This window comes from Arachis hypogaea, chromosome 10 (genome assembly GCF_003086295.3).
Source record: "Arachis hypogaea cultivar Tifrunner chromosome 10, arahy.Tifrunner.gnm2.J5K5, whole genome shotgun sequence".
Lineage (NCBI taxonomy): Eukaryota > Viridiplantae > Streptophyta > Magnoliopsida > Fabales > Fabaceae > Arachis > Arachis hypogaea.
This window is the reverse complement of record NC_092045.1, coordinates 13828614-13854222: the sequence shown is the minus strand read 5'-3', so window position 1 is coordinate 13854222 and position 25609 is coordinate 13828614. Positions and strand designations below refer to the sequence as shown.

General features: G+C 37.0%; 2 protein-coding genes across 2 annotated transcripts; both read left to right on the top strand.

Annotated features, from left to right (window-relative positions):
* Nucleotides 1-12916: 12916 nt before the first annotated feature.
* On the top strand, nucleotides 12917-16352 carry LOC112715210 (uncharacterized). Its single transcript, XM_025766974.3, has 4 exons — nucleotides 12917-13582; nucleotides 13661-13885; nucleotides 14472-14852; nucleotides 15514-16352. The coding sequence occupies exons 1-4, from the start codon at nucleotides 13037-13039 to the stop codon at nucleotides 15979-15981; spliced, it is 1620 nt and encodes a 539-aa protein (XP_025622759.1). The 5' UTR covers nucleotides 12917-13036; the 3' UTR covers nucleotides 15982-16352.
* Nucleotides 16353-16747: 395 nt separating this feature from the next.
* Nucleotides 16748-22304, top strand: LOC112715209 (pentatricopeptide repeat-containing protein At4g21065). Its single transcript, XM_025766973.3, has 6 exons — nucleotides 16748-17547; nucleotides 17709-20820; nucleotides 20920-20973; nucleotides 21064-21134; nucleotides 21208-21321; nucleotides 21598-22304. The coding sequence occupies exon 2, from the start codon at nucleotides 18637-18639 to the stop codon at nucleotides 20491-20493; it is 1857 nt and encodes a 618-aa protein (XP_025622758.1). The 5' UTR covers nucleotides 16748-17547; nucleotides 17709-18636; the 3' UTR covers nucleotides 20494-20820; nucleotides 20920-20973; nucleotides 21064-21134; nucleotides 21208-21321; nucleotides 21598-22304.
* The last annotated feature ends 3305 nt before the right edge of the window (nucleotides 22305-25609 follow it).

The window sequence follows — 25609 nt, the reverse complement described above, 5'->3', positions numbered from 1 at the left end:
TTCCCTGAAATTGGCTACTGGGCCAGCCTAGAAGCATCTATCAACAAGTTGCAAGAGACTATGGAGCAACTGAAGGAAGAACAGCAGAATCGGAACTGCATGCTCTGCAAATTGCTGAAGGAACAAGAGAAGCAGGGGCGTGAACTCCAAGAGTTGAAACGCCAAAAGCTCTCCTCTCAAGCTGAGGGAGCATCCACTTCTCAAAATCAAGGTTGTTGAGTCCTAACTCTGTGAAAACCTCTATCATTAGGAGCCTAGTTTAAATTTTTGTTTTCTAATTTTATTTTTTATTCTCATCTTATATCTATTTTTGAGTCTAGTTCTTAATTCATAATTAATAAAATTTAAAATTCATGTCTTAAAGCTATGAATGTCCTATGAATCCATCACCTCTCTTAAATGAAAATGCTTTAATCACAAAAGAACAAGAAGTACAGGATTTCGAAATTTATCCTTGAAAATAGTTGAATTAGTTTGATGTGGTGACAATAATTTTTGTTTTCCGAATGAATGCTTGAATAGTGCATATGTCTCTTGAATTTGTTGTTTTGAGAATGTTAAAAATTGTTGGCTCTTGAAAGAATGAGGAAAAAAGAGAACTGTTATTGAGGATCTAAAAAAATCATCTAATTGATTCTTGAAGCAAGAAAAAGCAGTGGATACAAAAAAAAATTTTGAAAAAAAATAGAAAAAAAAAGAGAAAGAAAAAGAAAGAAATGAAGTTGTGATCCAAGGCAAAAAGAGTGTGCTTAAGAACCCTGGACACCTCTAATTGGAGACTCTAGCAAAGCTGGGTCACAATCTGAAAAGGTTCACCCAATTATGTGTCTGTGGCATGTATGTATCCGGTGGTAATACTGGAAGACAGAGTGCTTTGGGCCACAGCCAAGACTCATACACTGGCTATGTTCAAGAATCATTATACTTAACTAGGAGAATCAATAACACTATCTGAGTTCTGAGTTCTTATAGATGCCAATCATTCTGAACTTCAAGGGATAGAGTGAGATGCCAAAACTGTTCGGAGGCAAAAAGCTACTAGTCCCGCTCATCTAATTGGAGCTATGTTTCCTTAATATTTTGGAGTCTATTGTATATTCTCTTCTTTTTATCCTATTTTGATTTTCAGTTGCCTGGGGACAAGCAACAATTTAAGTTTGGTGTTGTGATGAGCGGATAATTTATACGCTTTTTGGCATTGTTTTTAGTATGTTTTTAGTATGATCTAGTTAGTTTTTAGTATATTTTTATTAGTTTTTAGTTAAAATTCACTTTTCTGGAATTTACTATGAGTTTGTGTGTTTTTCTGTGATTTCAGATATTTTCTGGCTGAAATTGAGGGTTCTGAGCAAAAATCTGATTCAGAGACTGAAAAGGACTGCAGATGTTGTTGGATTCTAACCTCCCTGCACTCGAAGTGGATTTTCTGGAGCTACAGAAGCCCAATTGGCGCGCTCTCAACGGCGTTGGAAAGTAGACATCCTGGGCTTTCCAGCAATATATGTTAGTCCATACTTTGCCCAAGATTTGATGGCCCAAATCGGCGTGGCAAATCAGCCTCAGAAATTCTAGCGTTTAACGCTGGAACTGGCATAAAACTTGGAGTTAAACGCCCAAACTGGCATAAAAGCTGGCGTTTAACTCCAGAAAAGGTCTCTACACGAAAATGCTTCATTGCTCAGCCCAAGCACACACCAAGTGGACCCAGAAGTGGATTTTTATGTCATTTACTCATTTCTGTATACCCTAGGTTACTAGTTTACTATTAATAGGATCTTTTGACATTGTATCTGTACCTCATGACACTTTACACGTTTCTTTGTGTACCTTCCACAGCATGAGTCTTTAAACCCCATGGTTGGGGGTGAGGAGCTCTGCTGTGTCTTGATGGATTAATGCAATTACTACTGTTTCTCATTCAATCATGCTTGCTTCCATTCTAAGATACTACTTGTTCTTAAATCGGATGAATGTGATGATCCGTGACAATCATCATCATTCTCAACTATGAACGTGTGCCTGACAACCACCTCCGTTCTATCTTAGATTAAGTAGATATCTCTTGGATTCTTTAACCGGAATCTTCGTGGTATAAGCTAGAATTGATGGCGGCATTCAAGAGAATCCGGAAGGTCTAAACCTTGTCTGTGGTATTCTGAGTAGGATTCAATGATTGAATGACTGTGACGAGCTTCAAACTCCTGAAGGCGGGGCGTTAGTGACAGACGCAAAAGAATCACTGGATTCTATTCCGGCCTGATTGAGAACCGACAGATGGATAGCCGTGCCGTGACAGGGTGCGTTGAACATTTCCACTGAGAGGATGAGAGGTAGCCACTGACAACGGTGAAACCCTTGCATACAACTTGCCATGGAAGGAGCCTTGCGTGCTTGAAGAAGAAGACAATAGGAAAGCAGAGATTCAGAAGATGGAGCATCTCCAAAACCCCAACCTATTCTCTATTACTGCAAAACAAGTACTTATTTCATGTTCTTTTTCTTTTCACAATCAATCCTGATAATTTCTGATATCCTGACTAAGATTTACAAGATAACCATAGCTTGCTTCAAACCGACAATCTCCATGGGATCAACCCTTACTCGCGTAAGGTATTACTTGGACGACCCAGTGCACTTGCTGGTTAGTTGTGCGGGATTGCAAAAGTGTGATTGCAATTTCGTGCACCAATCATCATTGTTCCAGTCGGGGGGTTCAGCTTTAGAATTCTCACTGAAGCGTCCAAACAACTTCCTAGACCCATTCAATTGAGCTCTACACCAACCTTTGCGTTTAAACTTAAAGCTTCCAATCATAATGAACTTTGCAGGACAATTCTTACCATTGACCATCTTCCTCTTACCCTTAATGCCACAAAGAGCTCTAAGTTGACCATCCGTCTCTAGTAGCCTATATTCAAGTGGAATTAGAAAGCTAAGGGATATGAATTTTACCCACTTGAATATTGTGAAGGATGATGGCAACTTAGGGGAAGGTGTTTCTAATGAACGTGCAAGCTCCACTCTCTTGTGCTCTTCTTTGACAACTACCACCTCTTTGCAAGCTTCTTCAATATCAACCTCTTCCTCTTGGTAGCTTTCTTCTGATTCAATTTCCTCTTTATTGTTCACCAAGGGCATGGGAGGTTGTGCTTTTTCTTCTTGAATCTCCATCTCTTGATTAACCTCTTCCAAGTCTTCTATCATGACATGCCTTGGAGGTTGTACACCCTCCTCAACATCAATTTCAAACACCTTGGAAGGAGGCTGTATGACTTGAATTTCCCATGGAGGTTCTGCATCACCTAAGTCTTTAACCACTTCTTCCTCTTCAATGGTGGGCGTGGCTTCTTCCAATTGTTCTAGTACAAAATCGTGCTGCTCACTATCCACCGGAGTTTCTAACTTTGCCTTCATGCCACGTTCTTCAATAGATTCTCCACATGAAGCCATGGGGGTTCCTTAAATGTCTGAACGTCGAGAAGCTAATTGATTTATCGCTTGCTCCAATTAATGAAGAGTTGCATGAAATTGATCCACTGTTTCCTCGAGACGATCCTTTGATTCTTGTTCCGCTTGGGTATCATAAGTAGGACCATAAGGCTCTTGGATTGATGGATATGGATATGGTGCATATGGAGGTGGTGGTTCTTGGGAGTAATTAGATTGGAATTGGGGTGGTTCTATATATGGTTCATATGGTTCATAGGGTGGTTGGTATGATGGATATGGGTTAGGGTCATATGGAGGTGAATGGGGGAAAGGGGCTTGTGAGTATGGTGGTCTAAGGCTATGTTGATGAGGGGGTTCATAGGCGTATGGTGGTGGTTGTTGATAATCAAAATAGTGCTCACCATAACCGTTATCTTGGTATGCATCATAGAATGGTTGTTGATAGTCCATTGGAGGTGGTTGTTGCCATGAGGGTCGATCAAATCCTTGTGGCTCCTCCCATCTTTGATTGTTCCAACCTTGATGCCTGTTCTCATTGTAATTTCCTCTTCCTGCAACATAATTGTAACCAGACTCATAGCCAAAGGGGTGAGAGTTCATAGTAATAGAAGAAAATAAAAACAAAAACTAACAAAAAGAAAATATTTTGAAAAAGATAAGATTTTGAAAAAGATATGATAGGATTTTGAAAAAGATATGATTTTTGAAAATAAGATAGGATTTTGAAAAAGATATAATTTTTTTTTTGAAAAATATTTACAATAACCAATAATAAGGCACACATTTGCAATTCCCCGGCAACGGCGCCATTTTGAAGAACTGAAGATTGATGGTTTAGAAGTTATATTAAACTCTCGTTGTAAGTATAGTTACTAAACCAAGCAATCAACCTTTCTTACAAACGTTTTGGTTGTCACAAGTAACAAACCCTTTTGAAATTGATAACCGAATATTCAAATCTTGGGTCGTCTTCTCAAGGAATTGCAGGGAGGTATGTTCTTATTATTGGCTATGAAAAAGGTAAAATTGGGGATTTTCGAAATAAGGAAGAAGTATGTAATTCAAATGATGATTAAAATAAATAAATAAATAACTACAAAATAAACTCTTGGCAAGATATGAAATTTTGGAAGTCCTATCCTAGTTACTCCTATAAGAATGGAAGTTAATCCCACTTAGTTAACCTTTGTGTAAGCAAGGGAAAGTCCAGTGAACCAATTGGTTAGATTTCCCAAGTCCTAGCCAAATCCTAAGGAAAGACTAGAGTTAGTGGAATTCAAATTAATCAGCCGACATAACAATCAATCATGAATAGTTGATAACTCAAGAGCTTCCAGTTAATCAATTAAAGCCAATAGTAAATAATCCAAATTAAAATTAAAGAAAAGCAATCATGAGTCTGAAATACCTCAAATTATATTAAATAGAAAATCAATCTAAACATAGAGAGTGTCATAAACCAATTGGACAACACAAATCAGATACAAATGAAAGCATCAGAGTAAATAAAAGTAGAAGAGAAACATAAATTATTGAACCTAGTATGAAGAAACAATCCCAATAAAAATTATAAGTTGAAATAATAAATCCTAAATCCTTTAAGAGGAATCCTAATCCTAAGATCTAAGAGAGAGGAGAGAACCTCTCTCTCTAAAAACTACATCTAAATCCTAAAAAGTGAATTATGAAAAGCATGATCATGAATGGATGCATTTCCCCCACTTTATAGCCTCTAATATGTGTTCTCTGAGCCGAAAACTGGGTTAGAAACAGCCCAGAAGTCACTGATTGTGAAATCTGGTCCGTACAGGTCGCGGCAAAGTGACGCGGAGGCGTCGTCCACGCGTCCACGCGGATTGAAGTTCGCAGATGCGACGCATCCGCGTGGAGTGCACGTTCGCGTCGCCTATCTGTACGGCCACTATGGCAAATTATATATCAAATCGAAGCCCCGGATGTTAGCTTTCGAATGCAAGTGGAACCGCACCATTTAGACCTCTGTAGCTCAAGTTATGATCGTTTTAGTGCGAGAGGGTCAGGCTGATAGCTTTTCAGTTCCTTCAACTTTTTGTATTCCTTCCACTTTCACATGCTTCATTTCCATCCTCTAAGTCCTTCCTGGCCTATAATTCCTGAAATCACTTAATACACATATCAATGCATCTAATGGTAATAAGAGAGGATTAAAATAAAAGGAAATAGATGCCAAAGAATCATGTTTTCAATCGTAGCACAGGATCAGGAAGGAAAATATAAAACATGCAAATCATATGAATAAGTGGATAAAGAATAGATAAAAACCACTCAATTGAGCACAAGATAAACCATAAAATAGTGGTTTATCACTCCTGTAAAGATGGAAAAAGGCAAAGTAGTGGCTCAGTCTTCAGGAGTCGACAAAAATAAAGATGTCAAGGTCGATGAGGAGTATTTTGATGAATGGGATGATGACATGATAGGGACAATTTTAATCATCCCAACTAAATATCTTGGGGAATGTGAAAGTAATCCAGATGAAGATTATGATCAGGAAGATGAGGGCGCTTTCTCCTTTATTCGAATTGAAGATGAGCCAGGGTATTTTCCTCGACCCACTGAAAAACAAATGTCTCATCTACGCCCACTTCATATTATCGCCATTCTGAATGGGTTTAAGATAAGCAAGGTATTGATTGATGGTGGGGCAGCAATTAGTCTTCTGCCTGAGAGAATGTTGGGAAAAATAGGAAAGCATCCTGATGATCTGGTTCCTACAAACATTGTTGTGACTGATTTTAGTAGGACCTCTACACCAGCGGAAGGGCTGGTCATCTTGACTATAAAGGTGGGGTCATCAGAAAGACATTCTTTGGTTTTAAAGCAGTTATCGAAGGAGTTTAAGTGTAATAATGAGACATTAAAAAAATATTTAGTAACTACTTGGGAATTATTAACGTCTTTTCGAAAAATTTCTTTGGTACATATCCTTAGAATCCATAATGAAATTGCTAATAAGTTAGCCCAAATCGCTTCGAGGTATCGGATCGGCCCAGAAACTATTAAGAAATTATATAGTATCCATCAAATCTTAGTGCTAGCAAATGAAAGAGAAGTTTTGTGTATAAATGAATGGGAGAATTCTGATTGGAGAAAGCCTATTGCTTCTTATTTAAAAAATCCTAATATCGCAATCGACAGAAAGATAAAATTACAAGCAATAAATTTTGTCTTAATGGCTAATGAATTGTATAAAAAAGGGATTGATGGGAGTTTATTGAGATTGCTAGGTCGAGATGATCAGAACCTTGCCTTGGGTGAAGTCCATAATGGAATATGTGGTGCCCATCAGGCAGGGAAGAAGATGAAATGGGTGTTATATCGCAATCATGTATATTGGCCATCTATGATAAAAGATTGTATTGATTATGTAAAGGCATGTCAAGAATGTCAGAAGCATGGTTTGATACAACAGATTCCAGCGGATGAATTGCATTCGATAATAAAGCCATGACCATTTAGAGGTTGGGCTTTGGATTTGATTGGGTTGATTCACCCTCCTTCATCAAAACAACACAAGTTTATCTTAGTAGCCATTGATTATTTCACAAAATGGGTTGAAGCAGTTCCCCTAATAGAAGTTGGTCAAAGTGAAATAATAGACTTTGTCGAGGAACATATTATCCATTGATTTGGAATTCCTCAGACGTTAAGTACTGACCAAGGAACTATGTTTACTGGCCAGCGAACTAAAAATTTTGCGGCCTCAAGGAGTATTAATATGGTTACTTCAACTCCTTATTATGCACATGCTAATGCGTAAGTAGAGGCAGCAAATAAAATCTTGATATGTTTGATTAAAAAGCACATCGAAAATAAGTCTCGAACATGGCATGAAACTTTAAACCAAGTGTTATGGGCTTATCGAAATTCGCCAAGAGGTTTGATGGGAACTTCACCTTATAAATTAGTGTATGGCCATGATGCAGTGTTACCATTAGAAATTAATTTGAATACTTTAAGAGTATCAAAACAAAATGATTTTCCAGTTGATGATTATTGGAATGAAATGTTTGATGAGTTAAATAAATTACATTCAGAGCGAATTCTGGCACTCGATAATGTGATTCGACAAAAGAAAGTATTACTCGAAGTTATAATCGTCGAATTAAAGAAAAATCTTTCAGGATAGGCGAGTTAGTTTTAAAAGTTATTTTACCGATGGAAAAGAAATCGAGATTTTTGGGTAAATGGTCCCATGTTTGGGAAGGTCCTTTTCAAATAATAGGGACATATTCTGGAAATGCCTATCAGATTAAAGATATCGAGTCAGGAAAGGCGATTAACTCGATTAATGGGAAATACTTGAAGTAATACTACTATTGGCAGAATTGGAAGTTCAACATGCATAAGTCCAGAAAAAACAGAAACCATTACAAAATAAAGTAAAACTTGAAATGAAAGGAAATTCGAGGAGCTACTAGTTTGGCTAAATTAGAGCGTAGCTTTGCCCTTTTGCTTTCCAAGATCGAAAGTGCCTCGATTTGTTTGAACTTGTTAAATTGGACTTTCTCAAGTTGTTTTTCATATTCTTCTCTCTTGGTCTCAATGGAAACAAGTTCTTGAATGAGGTGTTGTTGTTCTTGTTGGGCGGCTGCAGGGATTTGGCTACAGTAGCTCAATTCTGTCTCACTTTGGCAAGATTTTTATTGATTTGAGCCAATTCCGCTTCAAGTTTTGCGTCTTCTTGGTCATGAAAAGCTTGAACTGAAATAGCATGGGAGATTCTCAGATCAAATTCTTCACGGGAAGCTTGGACTGGTTGAGCGGCTGCCAAACAACTTTCTATATTAGTTTTGATATTGGTTTCTTCAGTCTCAGTTTCTTGGAGTTGAAAATGGGATGCTACACTCTCATTGAGAAGTTGTTTGAATCCTTGAATTGAGGCAGAATTTGGTGTATTAGCCGGAAGCTCTAAGGAATAATTCAAAAGGTCAGCCAAGAGTTGATTAAGAATTGTATCATTAACCCATGTGGTAGGTGGATGATCCAAGAGCTTTATGAGTGATCGAAGCTGCTCTCGAGTGTTAGCATTTAATTTGAATGAAGGCCTTGATGTGGCAGGTCTTGAGAGCGTAGGCACTGGTACATGTACCTTGGATAACTCAGCTTAAAACAGAGATCAAGTCAGCTAAAGTAGCACTTGTAGGAGTGGTGGAAGCACTTGATGTTTCAGGTCTTGGTCTAGGAGGAGTTTGAAAACCAGCCTGTTGAAGAGGACTGGGCGGTTTAGGAAGAGTCTCTAAGACCCTAGATCAAGAAGAATCTGAATTGGTGGTGTTAGCGATTCTAGAAGTAGAGTCAGAATCTAGAGCTGCTTGGTTTTCTGCAGAAAGTGCAGTCTGATTGTTTGGTGAAATTGACTCAAGTATGTTTGTGTCTTCTGGAGAATGCTACAAGGGATTTGTTGTCGGATTAAACACCTGTGTTGTATGAGGAAGAGGTGGAAAAATAGCTGGTATCGGCTGAATAGGCCTTGTGAATTGAATTGAGTCATGAGATGTGGAGTGCTCTGGGTCATTTTGTTGTTGCAAAATTGGTTGATCAGGAGCCCCAGTGGATGAGATTGAATGAGCAACATTGGTAGGCTGGTATAAAAAGTACACAGTAATGCATTCAAAATCTATTTTAATTTGAATGAAATGTGTATAGAGATGATTGTGTTACCGGAAGAAGTCTACATTTTCGTACCAGCTGAGGACCAGGATCAGAATCGGCTGTATCTTCCGATTGGAAGGAGGTAACAAGAGTATCTTTATTTGTTGGTTCACTTTCATCAGCGCTTTCGCTTAATGATGGCAGAAGTAACTGGTAAGAAGTTCAGAATTGAGTATGGTTAAGAAAATACAATTCGAAGAACATTTCAAGTTAAAAGGAAAAGTTATGAATAAAAATAGTTACCTTTTGAAAGGTTTTGGTAGGAGTCCTTCTACTTTTGTGTGGTGGTGGTCGAGCAGTGTCAGCTTTTCTTTTGTGAGTTCTTTTTGGGGAACTTTCAACGACAGGGACTGTTCGAACAGCAGTTTGTTAAATTTCCTCTAAGGTACGGGTATACCTTGAGTAATAAGCAGCCCACCATTCGAAACAAGATTTGGTGATGTATGAGCTGCGTTCATAGATCAAGAAGTTGAACGGTCTCTGCATTGTTGATTTTTTAAGAGACAGGCATTGAAATCTTCTTGAGATGTTAGAGCAATGTGGCAGAATGGATCACCATGTCGAGGTTGTGGCATTGGGATAGCTTGAGAAAACCCCAGTTGTCTGGCTGTTAAGTAAGGAGCATATAGGGTTATCTTGAATTTTTTTGTGTGTTGTGGCAGCCCTATCGGAATTACTTGAACAGTCAGTAGGTTTGTCCAATTTTGATTTGTAAGTTCACTCTCTTCATTAGTATTAGGAAAGAGTAAACGATCAAGCCAGACAGGGCCGTAATTGTGACACAAAAAGGGAGTGAAGTTGAGTTGGTCATTGTCAAAATCCTTACAGGAATGAAAAAGAGAGAAAATAGCCCAGAATCTGTCTTCGTCTGACTGAGTGTTCGGAAAATTGGGTTTGTAATTGGACAATAAAAAACCTTCGATGTGTCACTTGTCAGAACTGCCACCTCCAGGTTTTGTCATAAAATTTTCAAAGATGGCATTGAGCCATAATTGAAGGAGCCACAGAGGGTTTCCTGTACTGATAATTTTATTGTCTCGGAGGTCACAAACAAATTGACCAAGCTCTTCAAGAATGTGTCCTAGAAGAAGTTTGGCCAAGTTGAGAACTTTCCCTTCGTGAAGGAGAGTAGCTAGGGGAAGGAAAAATTTTGACATTTGTACACTTCGAGAACAGAACAGAATTGCGTTTAGCCAATAAAATAAGAAGGCTACATGTTCATCATCTGTGACTTCTGTACCTTCTGCACCCATGTTATGGGCGATGAAGTCGCTGTAAGAGTTGGTTAAGACGACATTATACTGGCGCTTGGGTTGCATGTCAAAGGTACAATCTGGAGAATTTATTGGGAGTCCTGTAATAGCAGCTATATCGAGGAGAGACATCCCGACCATTCCGTAAGGAAAATGGAAGTTGTTGGTAGTCCTGTTCCTGAAACAAGTCACGACCCCAATCATCCAAGGGTATGTGGTAAGCGAGAAGTGAGAGAGCCTTAGTAGTTCCTGGATTCATAAAGCTCCCCAGTCAGCACTTTTTGTGGGTTCAAAGCATTGGTACCAAGCTGTGAAATCGAATCCTCGAGGACTGATTTTTGAATTATTTTTGAAGGATTTCTGGTTGATGAAATGAGAGATGTTAAAAGCCTGGTTTATTAATAATTCTTCCCCTTCAGCGCTAGGGAAGAAAGAAAGTTTTTTGTTTGCTCTCTTAACAGATTCAATTGGTTCGAGGAAACAGTGCGTGTCTGCACCGATTGTGAAAGGGATTAAAATTCTGGTATCATTAACTTGCAAATGGGGATCACCAATGACTTCATCATTGACTTGATGGTGTAACTGCAGGACCTTTGCCCTTATCTTGAGTGGCAGCATGAGAAGAGAAACAAGCCTTTGGTGATTGGAGAAAAAGAAGATTAAAGATTGAGGATTTTTGTGGGGAAGTTCTTGGTGTAAGGAAGATTCAAAGAAAACTGAGTTTCGAAAGATTTGAGCAAAAGAGAGAGTGATGAATTTAAAGTGTTACTGTAGCTATTATTGTGAAAAGGATGCGAATAGAGGTAACTTTGTGAGGAAGATGAAATGGCGGAGAGAGAAAGCGCTAGTTTCGGGAGACGTGTCAAGTGAGTCAATATTAATAGGGAGTTTTAATAATAATTATTACTGATTTGAAAATTGACGTTTTCAATTTTGGATTAAGTATTTTATCTTCCGATAATGTTATCGAAGGCAAATACATTAATCTAAGGGGGCAATTTGTTGATCGAAAAATATTTTCGATGAAAGTAAATTGATTCGGAGCAAGTCAGAGACAATGTCTCGAGAAAGATGTACGAGTAAGTGTGAGGTTGGAAGTGATTGGCGCAGATTGGACTTCGATTGACTTAGTGATCGAATAAGCCTAATTGAATAAAGAGACTCGAGATAAATAATCGAATAAGACATTCGATAGACGAATCGAACAGTCATGGTAGTGGAACAGTTAGGGCTTTTATCACGCGAGGAAATTATGGAAAATGTCTATAATCAAGCGGTGGAAACGATTACCAAGAGGGATTGCATTCAAAACTGTAATTTCGTAATTGATTGTAATTAATTGTCAGTTACGAAAGATAGATTATAAATATTAGGAAGCGTTAGGGAATAAGGGTTGGAACTTTTACTCAGAAAAAACACTCAAGCACACTCACATCCCAGTGAATTCTCGAGTCTGCAATCGAGTAACTTTTCTGTAGGGTTCCTTCCATCTTTTCACTCTTTTAATTTACTTTTAGGCAAATTTAACATTTTAAGTAATTTTATTTTCTAAGTTCTTTTTATTTTCATTGTTCAATTTATTCTTTTGCATTTAAATCTTTCATGTTGAAGTCCTTTGCTCTAATCAAAGGCATTTTATTATTTTCTTTTAAATTTCAATGCAAGTTATTTTTTATTTATAATTGATTTTTCTTTTGAAAATTTTATTTCTTTTTTATGACTTCTTCAATTTACAAAGTTTAATTAATTTTTTTATTCTTAAAACTTATCTAATAGAAAACATTTTGATGCACTTTTAGAAGAATTAGTACCAGCAAAGAAGAGTAAATTTCGCACACAGACCATTAAAATCGAACTACCATCGATTTGCTAAAAATCGACAAAATAATTACTCAACATTTGTAATGTAGTGCAAACAGGGCTTCATTGAACTATAAATTATATTTAATTGATTGTTTTGAAGGACTAAAGGATTAAAGTTCTTACTTCTTAGTTGATGTATGTAGTTAGTTATAATAATTTTGACAGCTTTATATTATGTAACTCTGTCAACTAACTTTTAGTTTACGTGAAAACCGCTCTCACGTTTGGTTTATTCATCATTTCTTAGAATATACATTTAGAATTCCTTGGTTTTACTTGCTTTGAATCTGATGTGGAATTACTGTATTGAGAGGATTAAAGTTTTGTTTTCTAATACCAACCAAAAGAGTACTAGTGTTATGGTTTTTCGATCTTAAGGATTTTATGAAAATATTGTGTTTGACCGTAGTAGGAATAATAATTATTTAAAACCATTTAAAATTTTGTGTTTGTATTTTAACAAGATTATATAGATTTAATTAATGATATTTTATATAATATTTTAAATTTAAAAAATATTTTAAAATTTAGTTTAGACTATAATTATATTTTAAAATATTTATTTATAATTTATTTATTATTTTGTTTTAAAACTATTTTTTCAATTGAACCATGAATTGAACTAATAAATCACCGACTAAAATGGGTTGATAACCGATTCGATTCTCATATATACTTTCTAGAGTAGTAGAAAAAAGAAGAAAGAGGAGTGGTAGGGGTAAGGGGCGGTTGGATACAAAGCTAATTTGAAAATCATTCGAGCAGAGCAGTAGAAGATGTCAATGTCAATGTCAATGTCGTCTCCGGAGGTGTTACTGAAGAATCGTTTCATGAGCTTCTTGATCTGGCAATCCATACCCTCAACCCTCATCTTCCTCCTCTTCAAACCCTTCCTCTCTTCTTCTTCTTCTTTCTGGCCACTCTTCACTTCCTCCCTCTCCTTCCTCACCTTCCACTTCTCCCTCCTCCTTTTCTCCTCCACTCTCTCCCTCATCGCCTCCCCCCACCCCCGCCGCCCCGCCCCCCCTCTTCAACTCGCTGCCCATCTCCTCCGCTTCCTCTTCATCCCCTCCGACTCCGCCACACCCGACTCCGCCCACTTTCGCGCCCGTGCTAAGGTTTCCTTATCATTCGTGCTCTTCGCGGCCGCCTCCGCAGCTTCTGGTCTGGCGGCAGCGGTGTCCCTATGCGGGCTTCAAGCCATTGGTGAGGGCTTTTGGATGATTGGAAGGGTCGGGTTGAGGGGTTTCTTCGTTGGTTTACTTTTTGGTTTGCATTACGTTTTGAAGCGTCGATGGGTTTTGGAGTTTCCCATCATTCAGGTCACTTTCTCTATCTCTATCTCCCTCACTTAAAGCTTCTTAATGCGTTTCTGTCTATAACTGCTTTTGATTGTGCAGCGGCCACCTTACTTCAGCTTCAAAATGGGAGTTCCTTCGGCTGGTAGGCGCGCTCTCAAGCTTTCCATTGTGGCTTCCGTCTTCTCAGCTATTTTATTAGAGCTTCTCCCACATCCATTTAAGTACATCATTTCACTACAGAGATACTTCACCGAGCAGATCGTCTTTTCTATTGCCACTTTTGCTATCTTCTTCTGTTGGGAATTGACTCATCACTTGCACCGGGTTGGTTTCTGCAACATGCTTCTTATGTATTTGTTAACTGTTTCAAGTTACTTATAAATATTAGTAATTCATTTGGTTTTAGTCATTTAGATGCGTAACTTTGTTTCGTTAATGAACCCAATATTATTGTATTTGCACATTTGTCTCAACTAGTTTGTGTTTGTCAGTAATATGCTGTGCCAGCATCATGATATGTATAATATCTCTTCAGATATGATATTTAGGATCTCTCTTCTATATTAGAATTGGATTCTGATCTACGCAGCATATTTTAGCATTATATCTGAGATGTTTTATTGACTCAAACAGTTGCACACATTCATGTAAGTCGTGTCTTCTCACTGTGTAATGCAGGAATTGCAGAAAATTATAAGATGCACAGTGACTCATGACTAAATATATGTGATATATTAATAAAGAAATAACTCTGAAAGCAGCCATGCATTACTCTGTCCTCTAAAAAACTTGTAATCAGCTCTGTATATATGTATCCTTGAACTAGTGACTAGTTATAGAATTCTGGGTCTTTTTTATTAAGGAAAACGTTATTGCTTACTGATTGAAGTTTCTGTTGATTGCTATGTAGGTTTTACATACAAAGAGATCCATATTTGCACCTCCAAAAGGTTCAGCAGCAGCAGAAACAAATCCAACTGAACATCTCCTTTTAGCTTTGGAGGAGAGTGATCCAACATCTCTTCTACGCTATCTTGCGTATCTTGATCTCTGTATGGTATGCGAAAAAAATGTTGACACTTGGAGGCGTGCAGCATTTTTTGAAGAAACTGGTGAGACTTACAAAAGAGTAATTGCTGTGTGCTTGAAGCCACTGGAGCAACTTGCCACAATATTTAGTGAAGGCATGGGAAATTCTGTTGACAAACCTGCACAGCTATCGAATCAGTTATCCTCTCCAACTGATCCACGAATTGATTCAAAGTGCTTAGAACAATTGCAGCTTCTCCAGGTATGGGCATATCTAACTATATTTATATTGTTTACTTGTAGCTAACTAACTTTGTCTTTTTGGTACAACTAGAAAGATTTGCTAGTTCATTTAACTTTTTCTTTGTTTAACTAGAAAGTTTTGGCAGTTCTTGTGATTACACTGAATTTTTAAACTTAAGTAACAAAAACCTTAAAAGTTAGGAATCTTGGATTGTATATGCCTGGCGCATTCACAATGTTACAGTGTTTGTTGGCCCTCTTTACTTTATCTTCAGTTTTTATCTAGTATGGTTGAAAGTTGAAACTTATTTAGAAGTTGTGGAGCCAACATACACAGTTTTGGAAAGAGGTGTAAAGAGACATGTGCCACTTTAGAATTGCATAGAAATAGGATTTTGACGATTTGTGACTTGACTCCACAAAAGTCTGATCATTATTAGCGATCTACCTGCCATTCTGCCAAAATTGATAAGGATATTGCAAGTGGTTAAAGGTGGATAGCATGAGTGCACAACCATTTCATGTTTTTGTTTTGGGTGTGTAAATGTGCACAAATGACCATTGTCATCAGTTGCCATTCCTAGTAATCACTAATCATGGCCGCTAGTAACAAAGTTCACTTAACTCAGCATTGTGAATTTGCACGTGACCTATTAAGACCTTGTGTTACTTATATGCAGCTTTACACGTGGTGTTCAAGGTCTGTTGCCTCACTGACTGCCTGTTCACGCAAAGAAGATAAGTTTGGGGTTGCTCAGCTCTCTGGGAGTAATGCTGCCGTAATTTCAACGTTGATATCCTGTCTTCTAGCTGTTGAAAATTTCATGGGAAAGAAAACAAACCTGCAGTCCCCGCACCAGCTATTGGGACCTGCCGGTATCAGATGGGCAACAATGAACGGTGGAAGGGTGGATGTTTCATCTGGTAAAAGAAGAAGTGGCCCAGTAAACTCAAAAGCTTATGTTATTGCTGATGTTCTAAGGACTTCAATATACCAAATAGTATCAGCATTCCATGATGAGATGTTAGCTGGTGCTAAAGCAAGCCTTCTTGAGAAGGACTGGATCACCAATGGGAAACCAGCTTTTGGTACCCGTGAGATGCTTATACAAAAGCTACGTCTTTTCCTTGATTATAGAGCTACATAACTTGATTGTAGTTGATGGGGTTTGGATGCCACTTTGTTGGGTTGATCAAATATACTCATAGGTTGTTGTTAAGTGGAGATGAAATAGGACGAAGAGGATTCAATTTTGCTGTCCGAAATTTCAGAGAGGATATTAATGTGTAACGAATTTTTTTGAATATGCTTGATTTGGCAGGTAAAATCACATAAAAGCATGTGTTTGTGCGTTTTTTTTTTTTCGAAGTTCTTTTAGGCTTTGTTAACGAGGGGGCTCTTGCTAGTTGCTACCCTGTGGCCCTGTATTGGACTTTGGTACATTGCCTCCAAAAATGGATAAGGTCCTAAAATAGAAAAAAAAGGATGCAAATAGATCTTGGCTCAATATTTTGACCACTTGTGTCGGATAATATTGTATCGTATCTTTACTTATGGAGAGATTTCAGTTTAACTAGTAGGGTTAGAGTTTCCTTCATGTTTTTGTGGATTATCTCAATGGTAGCTTATCATATCATTTTTCAACAGACATGTCAAACACAATTTCCGTTTGAACCCTAATTTAGCAGCCATCCATCTTCAAACAAAGCACCTCTCTCAACAGATTATTATTGCTGACACACTGCTTTGTCGTTACTAAATGGTAGAAGTGTCACTAATTGATTCTTGTCTAGTAATATACTCTTCCAACATAAATTCATTTGATAAAATAGAAGGAAGGTATTTCTTAGGACCTAAGAATATTTCTCTTTATTCAAGAAGTTAATCACTTTCATTCGTTATAAATAACTTGACTGCAAGTTGTTAGATCCTATTAACAAATCTTAACATTACATGTCCCCATCACGGAAATGGCCTAAGATCTCTTGACCTTGATCCCACCAACGACTAGGATTGGCTCTCCCGCATTCAAAATCACATCATACCCAAATCCAAATGCCACACATAAATTCCCCACTTGTTAGATATAAAATCCAACCATAAAACCATTTACAAACTTGTTTCTGTCGGCAACTTCACTCATTGATTCAATTCAGATATTTTGTTGTTTTGCCGGGAAAGTTAAGAATTTAAAAAATGGTGAGAAAGAAAGTGAATGTGCATGGCGATGGTGTTAGGAGTAGTAATGAAGAGACAGAGTGGGAGGTGAGGCCCGGGGGAATGTTGGTGTAGAAAAGGAGCGATGATGCTCCGAGACCGAAGTTGAGGCTTCGAATTGCTTACGGTGGATTGAGGTATGAGATCAGTGTGAGTTGCATGAGCAGTTTCCTCGAGGTGAAGATTCTGAGCGTGGAAACGGGGTTGCAGGTTGATGAACAGAGCTTGGTGTACAGAGGAAGAGAGAGAGAGAGAACGGAGAGTACTTAGACATTTGCGGAGTGAAAGACAGATCAAACTTGGTTCTGATTGAAGACCTTTCGAGCATCCAACGCAGATTCATACAGATGCGTAGGAACGCTAAGATTCAGACTGCGACTGGCGCAATCAACGATATTATCCTCCAACTCGACCACCTCGCACAACAGATACATACCTATGCAACTCTTTCGTAATTTGGTGGACACAGGGCAGTTGAATTATGCTCACAAATTATGTAGGTTAAGACGTTTAATGGTCTTCATTGTATGTTTATTTTGATTTGATTAGGCTATATTAAAATTTATAGAGAGCACAACCCCCTATAATAAGTTCCTCTCATTAATGCATAATGAACACACATATAACTCAATTTGTTTCTGTTTCCCTGATCTATAGAGGTGTCTGCAATTGACAAGTCCATTTCGAATGGGGACTCAGATTTCGACACTAATTGAGATGTTTATGAGACAAGCAATCAAGTTAAAAAGCATTTCTACAGGAGATGTTTCTGCACAAAAAAGTGTTCAGGTATTTAATTCCATTCTTTATTATCACACAAGTTCAAGAGGAATGATGAGTTATATGCTAAATTTGATGGTTACATATTTTCAAGAAAAGAAAGTGCAGAAATGTGTTGAAACATTGGATGCACTTAAGATATCTAATGCAAGAATAAAGCATGTTGTTGTTACAACCAACTGGGAGACCTTTGATCATCCTCCTTCGTCGACTATGGGAAATATTTGATTGACTTTGCTTCTTTTTATTTTATTTTATGCCAACTCTTCTGCCAATAAATATTGCGTGCTCTGAAAAAGTTCTGTTCAAAATACTTGTATCTTTGTCAAAATTATTGTTTGGAGTTTTAATATGTCTATATTTATTACTTGATTGTAAAGTTATTGATCCTTATTTTGCTGGTCAATAATGATGTGGAAGATATGAAATTGTGATATAAATTTTTTTATTGAAAGTGTAATCCAGTGTCTTATATTTCTTATTCAACTTATGATCATTAGTGTGAAAATATGTCATATGCTCAATTGCTTAATAACTCGAATTATATAATCTTATGCCATTTTGCTTCAAGTTTGAAATTTTCATCTTCAAATATATATATGCCATATAAGACTATTATTATGCCATAAAAAACTACGTCTGTATTTTCACTATTTTGTATTCTTTTAAAAGGGAGTGGATCCTTTCCAAGGGAGAAAAAAGAGGCAGCACTATATTCAGATTACACATTGAACAATATAGACTCGATCTAAGCGAACATTAACATATCAAATCCTTAGCATGTTGTAGTATCGTACGATGTAACATGAGACTATACTCAAAGCTCTCCTCATTGGTGCACACATCTCAGCCGTTGAACCCCAAAATTCACCTATGTTCCTCAACCTTCTTATCATCATCATCAACTGCCACACAGAACCCAGTACCCCATATTGTCACAAAATGCATTGCTCTATTGCAGTTTTGGGCATCTTCCATATCCAAACTAAGGCAAATCCATGGATACTCACTTAGGCATGGTGTCCCACTCCACAACCCTGACATGGGCAAGCATCTCATTTTTACTATTGTATCCCTCTCTGCACCCATGTCTTATGCCTACCATGTGTTTGCTGTATTGCATGACCCAAATGTGTTCACTTGGAACACCATGATAAGGGGTTATGCTGAAAGTGATGACCCAAGTCCTGCACTTCATTTCTACCGTAAAATGTCGGTGTCTTGTGTTGAGCCTGACACTCACACTTACCCTTTTCTTCTCAAGGCTGTTGCCAAGTCTTTGAATGTTAGAGAAGGGGAAGCTATACATTCAGTTACAGTGAGAAAAGGGTTTGGGTCTTTGATGTTTGTTCAGAACGGTTTGCTTCACATGTATGCTGTTTGCGGCGACACAGAAAGCGCACACAAGGTGTTTGAGTCAATGGTGGAAAGAGATCTTGTGGCTTGGAATTCTGTGATTAATGGGTTTGCTCTTAATGGCAGGCCTAGTGAGGCCTTGACACTATTCAGGGAGATGAACACGAAGGGACTGGAGCCGGATGGGTTCACTATGGTTAGCCTTTTATCTGCTTGTGCTGAACTTGGAGCTCTAGAATTAGGACGTAGGGTACATGTGTTCTTGTTGAAGGTAGGATTGACAGAGAACATGCATGTGAACAATTCACTGCTGGACTTTTATGCCAAGTGTGGGAGCATCAGGGAGGCGAAACAAGTTTTTGGCGAGATGAGAGAAAGGAATGTGGTTTCTTTTACTTCTTTGATTGTTGGCTTGGCAGTGAATGGCTTTGGGGAGGAAGCACTTGAGTTTTTCAAAGAGATGGAAGAACAAAGAGTTAAGCCTAGTGAGATTACTTTTGTTGGTGTCTTGTATGCTTGCAGCCACTGTGGAATGTTGAATGAAGGGTTTAATTACTTTAGAAGGATGAAAGATGAATATGGAATCATGCCAAGGATAGAACACTATGGCTGCATGGTGGACCTGCTGAGTAGGGCAGGTTTAGTGAAACAAGCATATGAATATATTCAGAACATGCCAATGCAGCCAAATTCTGTTATTTGGAGGACCTTATTGGGAGCATGCACAATCCATGGTCATTTAGGCCTAGGGGAGATAGCTAGATCACACCTTTTGAAGTTAGAGCCTAAACATAGCGGGGACTATGTGCTTCTCTCGAATATTTATGCGGCCGAACACCGTTGGTCGGATGTACAGACAGTAAGAAGATCAATGCTAGAGGATGGTGTTAGGAAAACACCTGGCTATAGCATGGTGGAGTTGGGAAATCGGGTTTATGAGTTTACTATGGGCGACAGGTCTCATCCTCAGAGTAAGGATGTATATGCACTGTTAGAGAAAATCACAGAGTTGCTGAAGTTAGAAGGTTATGTTCCTCACACTGCAAATGTACTTGCAGACATAGAGGAAGAGGAGAAGGAGCAAGCTTTGTCTTATCACAGTGAAAAGGTGGCAATCGCTTTTATGATCCTAAATACACCACCAGGGACCCCAATTAGGGTCATGAAGAACTTGAGGGTTTGTGCAGATTGTCATATGGCTATAAAACTCATATCAAAGGTTTATGGTAGAGAGATTGTTATCAGGGATCGTAGTAGGTTCCACCATTTTAGAGGTGGTTCATGTTCATGTAAAGATTACTGGTAATATTGGATGTAATGAAAGTTAAACACTATTTGATAATTTTAGGTGAAATAGCTTAAAGGATGGAATCAAACCATAAATTTGTGAACTCTTAAGCTTGCACTGCAAAACAGAGGCGCGAAGGAAATGAGTTGGCACACCTTCAAATTCAAATAATAAAAATCGCTGCAAAACTATTTATTTGAAGCACAAATATTCTGAACTCTCTTTCGATATAAACTGAATAGAATCAGAATCGTTTTCGCCCTTCTTTGATCTGTCAATCGAGTATAACAATGGCCAATCGTAGGATCTGGAGGAAATGGGAAGAGAACTCCAGTGCCCCATTTGGTATTCACACACTCTCTTTCTAATCTTATGCTAATAATCCTCATAGTACAATTAATTAATTAATTAATTTCTTTTCGTTGTTTTGTATGATCTGTGAAGTTTAAGTTTGCTGAATTCTCCGGCTAGTCTCCCATGCAGCCATGTCTTCTGCAAGTAAGTATTCTTCTTCTTCTTGTTATTCGTTATACAAAATCCGAAATGAAGCATTCTTATGTGTTTGTTATTCAATTTTGGTGGTTTCAGCTTTTGTATCGTCAAGTCTATGAAGTTGTCTTCTGATTGCCCTGTCTATAAACTACCCTTCTTCCCTCGAGGTACCCCTCCTCCTCTTACCTCCTTTCTTTATCTTAAAGGTTCTTTTAGTAATTTTGGTTATTTTGTCTGAAGAGATTCGTCCTAGTCCTCGTTCGCTCAACTTGGTCAACATTTACAAAAGAATGGAACGCTCTTCTGGTATGAACTTATTCCTCACCCAGAATCCGCATCACTCTAAGTTTCCAGGTTAGCTTTTCCCATCTGTTTTTGTCTATGTATAACTTCACCTACTTCCAAATTATTATGACTTGTGTTCAAGTTTTTATTTGCATTATGCACTATTTTATTGATTTGATGTGTTGTAATAAGCATATGCCTGTGCTATCTTTTAGTTGCAAGCTAATTTGCCTGTGGGTTTATAGGTTCAAGTTCTAGCTTTGTTTCAAATATAGGAATATGCTTTCAAGCATATGCATTTATATCCTCCTTTTTATACTTTACTGACATTTAGTTACCTGGCAGATGAAGAAACGCAATGTCAAGCTGATGCTGACTGTGGTAGAGAGGATGCTACTCGAAGTCATCGAAACCCTGCTCAGAAAAGGAAAACCCTCAAAAACAATGTGTCAGGGAAGAAGAATGTTCCTGACACTGCAAAACCTTCTCTTCCAGCTAGAAAAGGGTTCAGGTGCCACAAGATCCTCTTTCCGAAACTCCATTAAAAAATTCAAGCTCCGAAGACTCCCTCTGTGAAACTAAAAAAGAGGGAAAAGAAAAGGATACTGATACTGCAAATGAAAACCCTCTCCAAAGTGAAATAGATGTACCTGTTCTTTCACCTTTCTTTTGGTTAAGAGAGGAGGAAGGTGTTGAGAATTTAAGTCAGAAAACTTTCGGGGAAAAGCTTATAGATGAAAGCCCAACACCAAGCCCTCCTTCATTCAGTGATCCCAAGGACTATGATGATGAAAATCCGACTAACTGACATTATCAGTAACTAATGGGTTGTTATAGCAACTGAATACGTCGTCATAAACTATGAAATTGTACACCCTTTTTTTTTTTTCAGTAACTGTTTGTTTTATATGGCTGATGAAAAGCACTTCCCAGTCTCATGGTTTAAACTGTTCAACTACTTGCTGTGTGTTTGGATTTACTTTGGGCAAATTGGAGTTTGAATGAAAGTGATTTTATAGAATTGATTTTGGATAAAAGTGAGTTTGTGTCAATGTGATTTATATTTGGCAATTTTTACTAAAATTGATTTTAATAAAATAAATATTGTTTGGATAATATTAGTTAAAATCACTTCTAGATAAATAATTAATTATTAATTATTAAAAAATATAATATTAAATTATAATATTATTTTTTAAGTATATTTAATTTTTTTATATTTTTTAGTATTTTTATATAATATTTTTCTATAGTACTCTATTTTAGTATATTATAATTTTTTATTATTATTATAATAAAAATTAATATTTATTTATGAAATTAAAAATAACATATAAAAATTGACAACTTTTAAGTATTTTTTTCATAGTAAAAATTAATATTTATTTATTAAATTAAAAATAATATATAAAATAATATATTTTAGTAATCTTTTTAAGTACTCTTAATAATCTTATTTTTATTATTATTTTAGGTTCTAATTTTTTACAAATTATATTTTTATTATTATTTATAATTAATTTTTTATTTAATTTATCATTTCTAATAGAAACAATAATACATATTATAAAAAATTAAAATAGTAAACAATGCACAAAAATTAGAATAATTGTTTTAATATTCTCAGTATTTATTTAGAAAAAATTATGGAAAAACCAATAATAATTAACAACGAACCTAAACGTACCTTGAGTAAACGCAGAAGCTACAATTTCTTACTTCTAGTGAACGAACTTTTGGGATGCAGAATTATGTTGGCGTTCAGAGAAGAAAAGTTGCTAAATATCAAAGAACAGCGTTCAAAACATTGAAACACACTTTTATGCTCTCCAACGTGTTTCACAAACACACCCTTAGTTGGTGATAAACGTTATTGAAGCCACTCAGAACAAAATTTGGAAATTGAGTTTTCATGGTTAAAATCAGATTACTTTAGAAGAGACTTATAATAAATTACAGATTTTATTTCTTGGCTTCTTACTATTTTCATGTAGGATGAGGTGCAAAATAAAACCTCTTTTGATCTCTTTAATAGTGAGCTGTTTGAGTGGACACAAAGGCCTGCTCTCTTGAATTATTTTCAAGTCCTGTTAAATTGCAGGTAAGGAGAGAATTGGAGCCCCGGATTATTCATACATAAATTTAGGATACTGTACCTTGACTATTTATTGATGTTCTTTTCAATTGTATTAAAGCCTCTTAGTGCTGGTGTGATCAGCAAAAATCAAGAAGATTTGCTGGAAGCCTTAAAAGAGCTTGAAAGAAATAAATACAGTGATTATGCTGAAAATACTAAACTTCAGAATTCACAAAAAGGAATTAGATTATCTGATGTGCAGTGTAACTTCACCATTTAGTAGTTCTGGTGATATAAATGGGACAAAGAAGTACAAGAAGAGAAGCAAGAAGATGAGGAAAAAAGCCGCTCAAGAACAGGTTGTGGAACAACATGATTCAATTGAGGGAATCAATGTTGATTCAAATAGATAATTAGAAATCAATCATGGGAGAAGCAACAAGCTTCTAATTTGGGAAAGACTAATAGAAAGTGCAAGAGGGTTTGTTTTGATACTTGTACCGACTCCAATATATCAGTAGTTCTTGGTAACGTTGAAGTGAAAATAGGTTAGTAGAATTTGGGTATAGGATGCTAGTATCGATGGCTCCCATAATGTGCCGGCTAGCCTTTAAGTGGATGATGTCAGGATTATGTGCCATAACATCCACAGAAGTCAGAAATATCAATAAAATGGCTAGAGAAAGAGAGAAATGAGAGAAACGTCAATAATGAGTGGGGTTAGAGATGCGGTCAACGAGTTCTATTTATTGGCGCCATTAAGCCTTATTTCGTTTACAGTGTAAACGAGATAAGTATAGCCATATTTTGTTTACACGATAAACGAGAGTACGTTTCACAACACATTTATAAACGTGATATGTGGAGATGTATGCGTGCTTTATCTCGTAAATATGGTCATATTTATCTCGTTTATACTAAGATTTAGTGTAGAAAAACGTAAATACTCTAAAAAATACGTATATTAGTAATTATAATATCTATTTTATTTATTTAAAAAAATCCATGTTATTTCCATATTGCCTCATGTCCCTTTTTTTTAATGGAGGTAGTATCAGCCATATATAAGATATTATCAAGAATACATAACTGATAATTGATATGCTAATGAGAATATAGAGAAGTCTAATTAATATGATAGGATATTAATTACTTTTAATTAGGTAATTTGTTGGCTAATATGATTTATGTTTTTATTTTTTAATGTTATCGGGTTATTCAGTTCAATCTGTGATCCATCGGTTGAACCAGTGATTCAGTGACTCAGTCGTATGACCGAATTGATTGCTCGAGTAAATACCCATAGTCGTCCCTGATATTCAAGCAAATACCCATAGTAATCCCTAAGATCCCGATTTTCCCATTGTAGTCCTCCAGATAGAACTCCGAGCACTCAAAGTGGTCCCTAGGTATATTTCTGGTGATGACTCATCACTGGAGCGCTGACGTTGACTCAATTTGCCATACTGGAGGACTCCGAAATAGCGTCGTTTTGGTTTGGCGCCATTGATAGCCAAAAACGATGTTGTTTTGACATTATTTAGCATGAATATCAGTTTTCTTGCCAATACAAACATCACTTGTCTCTTCTTCTTACACCCTCTGACTCCATCTTCGTATAATCATCAATGGCGTAACCATAGGGTTCTAATTCCTGGGTTGAAAAAGTTTGAGAGAAGAAGAAGCTAGAGGTTTTCGTTCTTCCCCCTCCATCACCAAAAGCAAGAGATTCGGACTTTGTGATCGTATTCAAGGTAATCTCTCTCCCTTTTTTTGTACTTTGCATTTTCGATTCAGTGTTGGTTGTTGATATGCAAGTTGTTTATATGTCTGAGGTTTGGTAGTGTTGGTGTCATTGTAGTGTCCAGGGTTTGAAGGTTAGCTGGGGTTTGTGGGGTTACTATATTTAACCGGAATGAAATAGGGATATGGTAAAAAATGTGTTCTTGAGGTGTTGATGTTATTTTTTTTATAATGCATTAGTAGGCTTTCAAATTCTGCCTGTATTAAGTAAAAACTATAAATTTCTTGCAGAAGGAGGAGATGTTGGACATCATGTTTCATCATGGGGGTGACTTCAAAAAGAATGCAGAAGGGGTTATGATTTATTCACTGGACAACAAGGCCTGTTTAGGTGATCTAGAAATTGACACGCTGGATGTATTCTTCATACGGAACTACCATAAGGAGCTTGGGTATAATGACATAACGCATTGTTGGTGGCATGTGCCTGAAAAACGCTTGGATAATGGGTTGAGAAATATAAACAGTGACAAAGAG

Coding starts and splice junctions, on each gene's coding strand:
- LOC112715209 (XM_025766973.3), top strand. CDS start 18,637: ATGAGACTATACTCAAAGCTCTCCTCATTGGTGCACACATCTCAGCCG.
- LOC112715210 (XM_025766974.3), top strand. CDS start 13,037: ATGTCAATGTCAATGTCAATGTCGTCTCCGGAGGTGTTACTGAAGAAT. Junction 13,583..13,660: donor TGGAGTTTCCCATCATTCAG/GTCACTTTCTCT, acceptor TTGATTGTGCAG/CGGCCACCTTACTTCAGCTT. Junction 13,886..14,471: donor TGACTCATCACTTGCACCGG/GTTGGTTTCTGC, acceptor ATTGCTATGTAG/GTTTTACATACAAAGAGATC.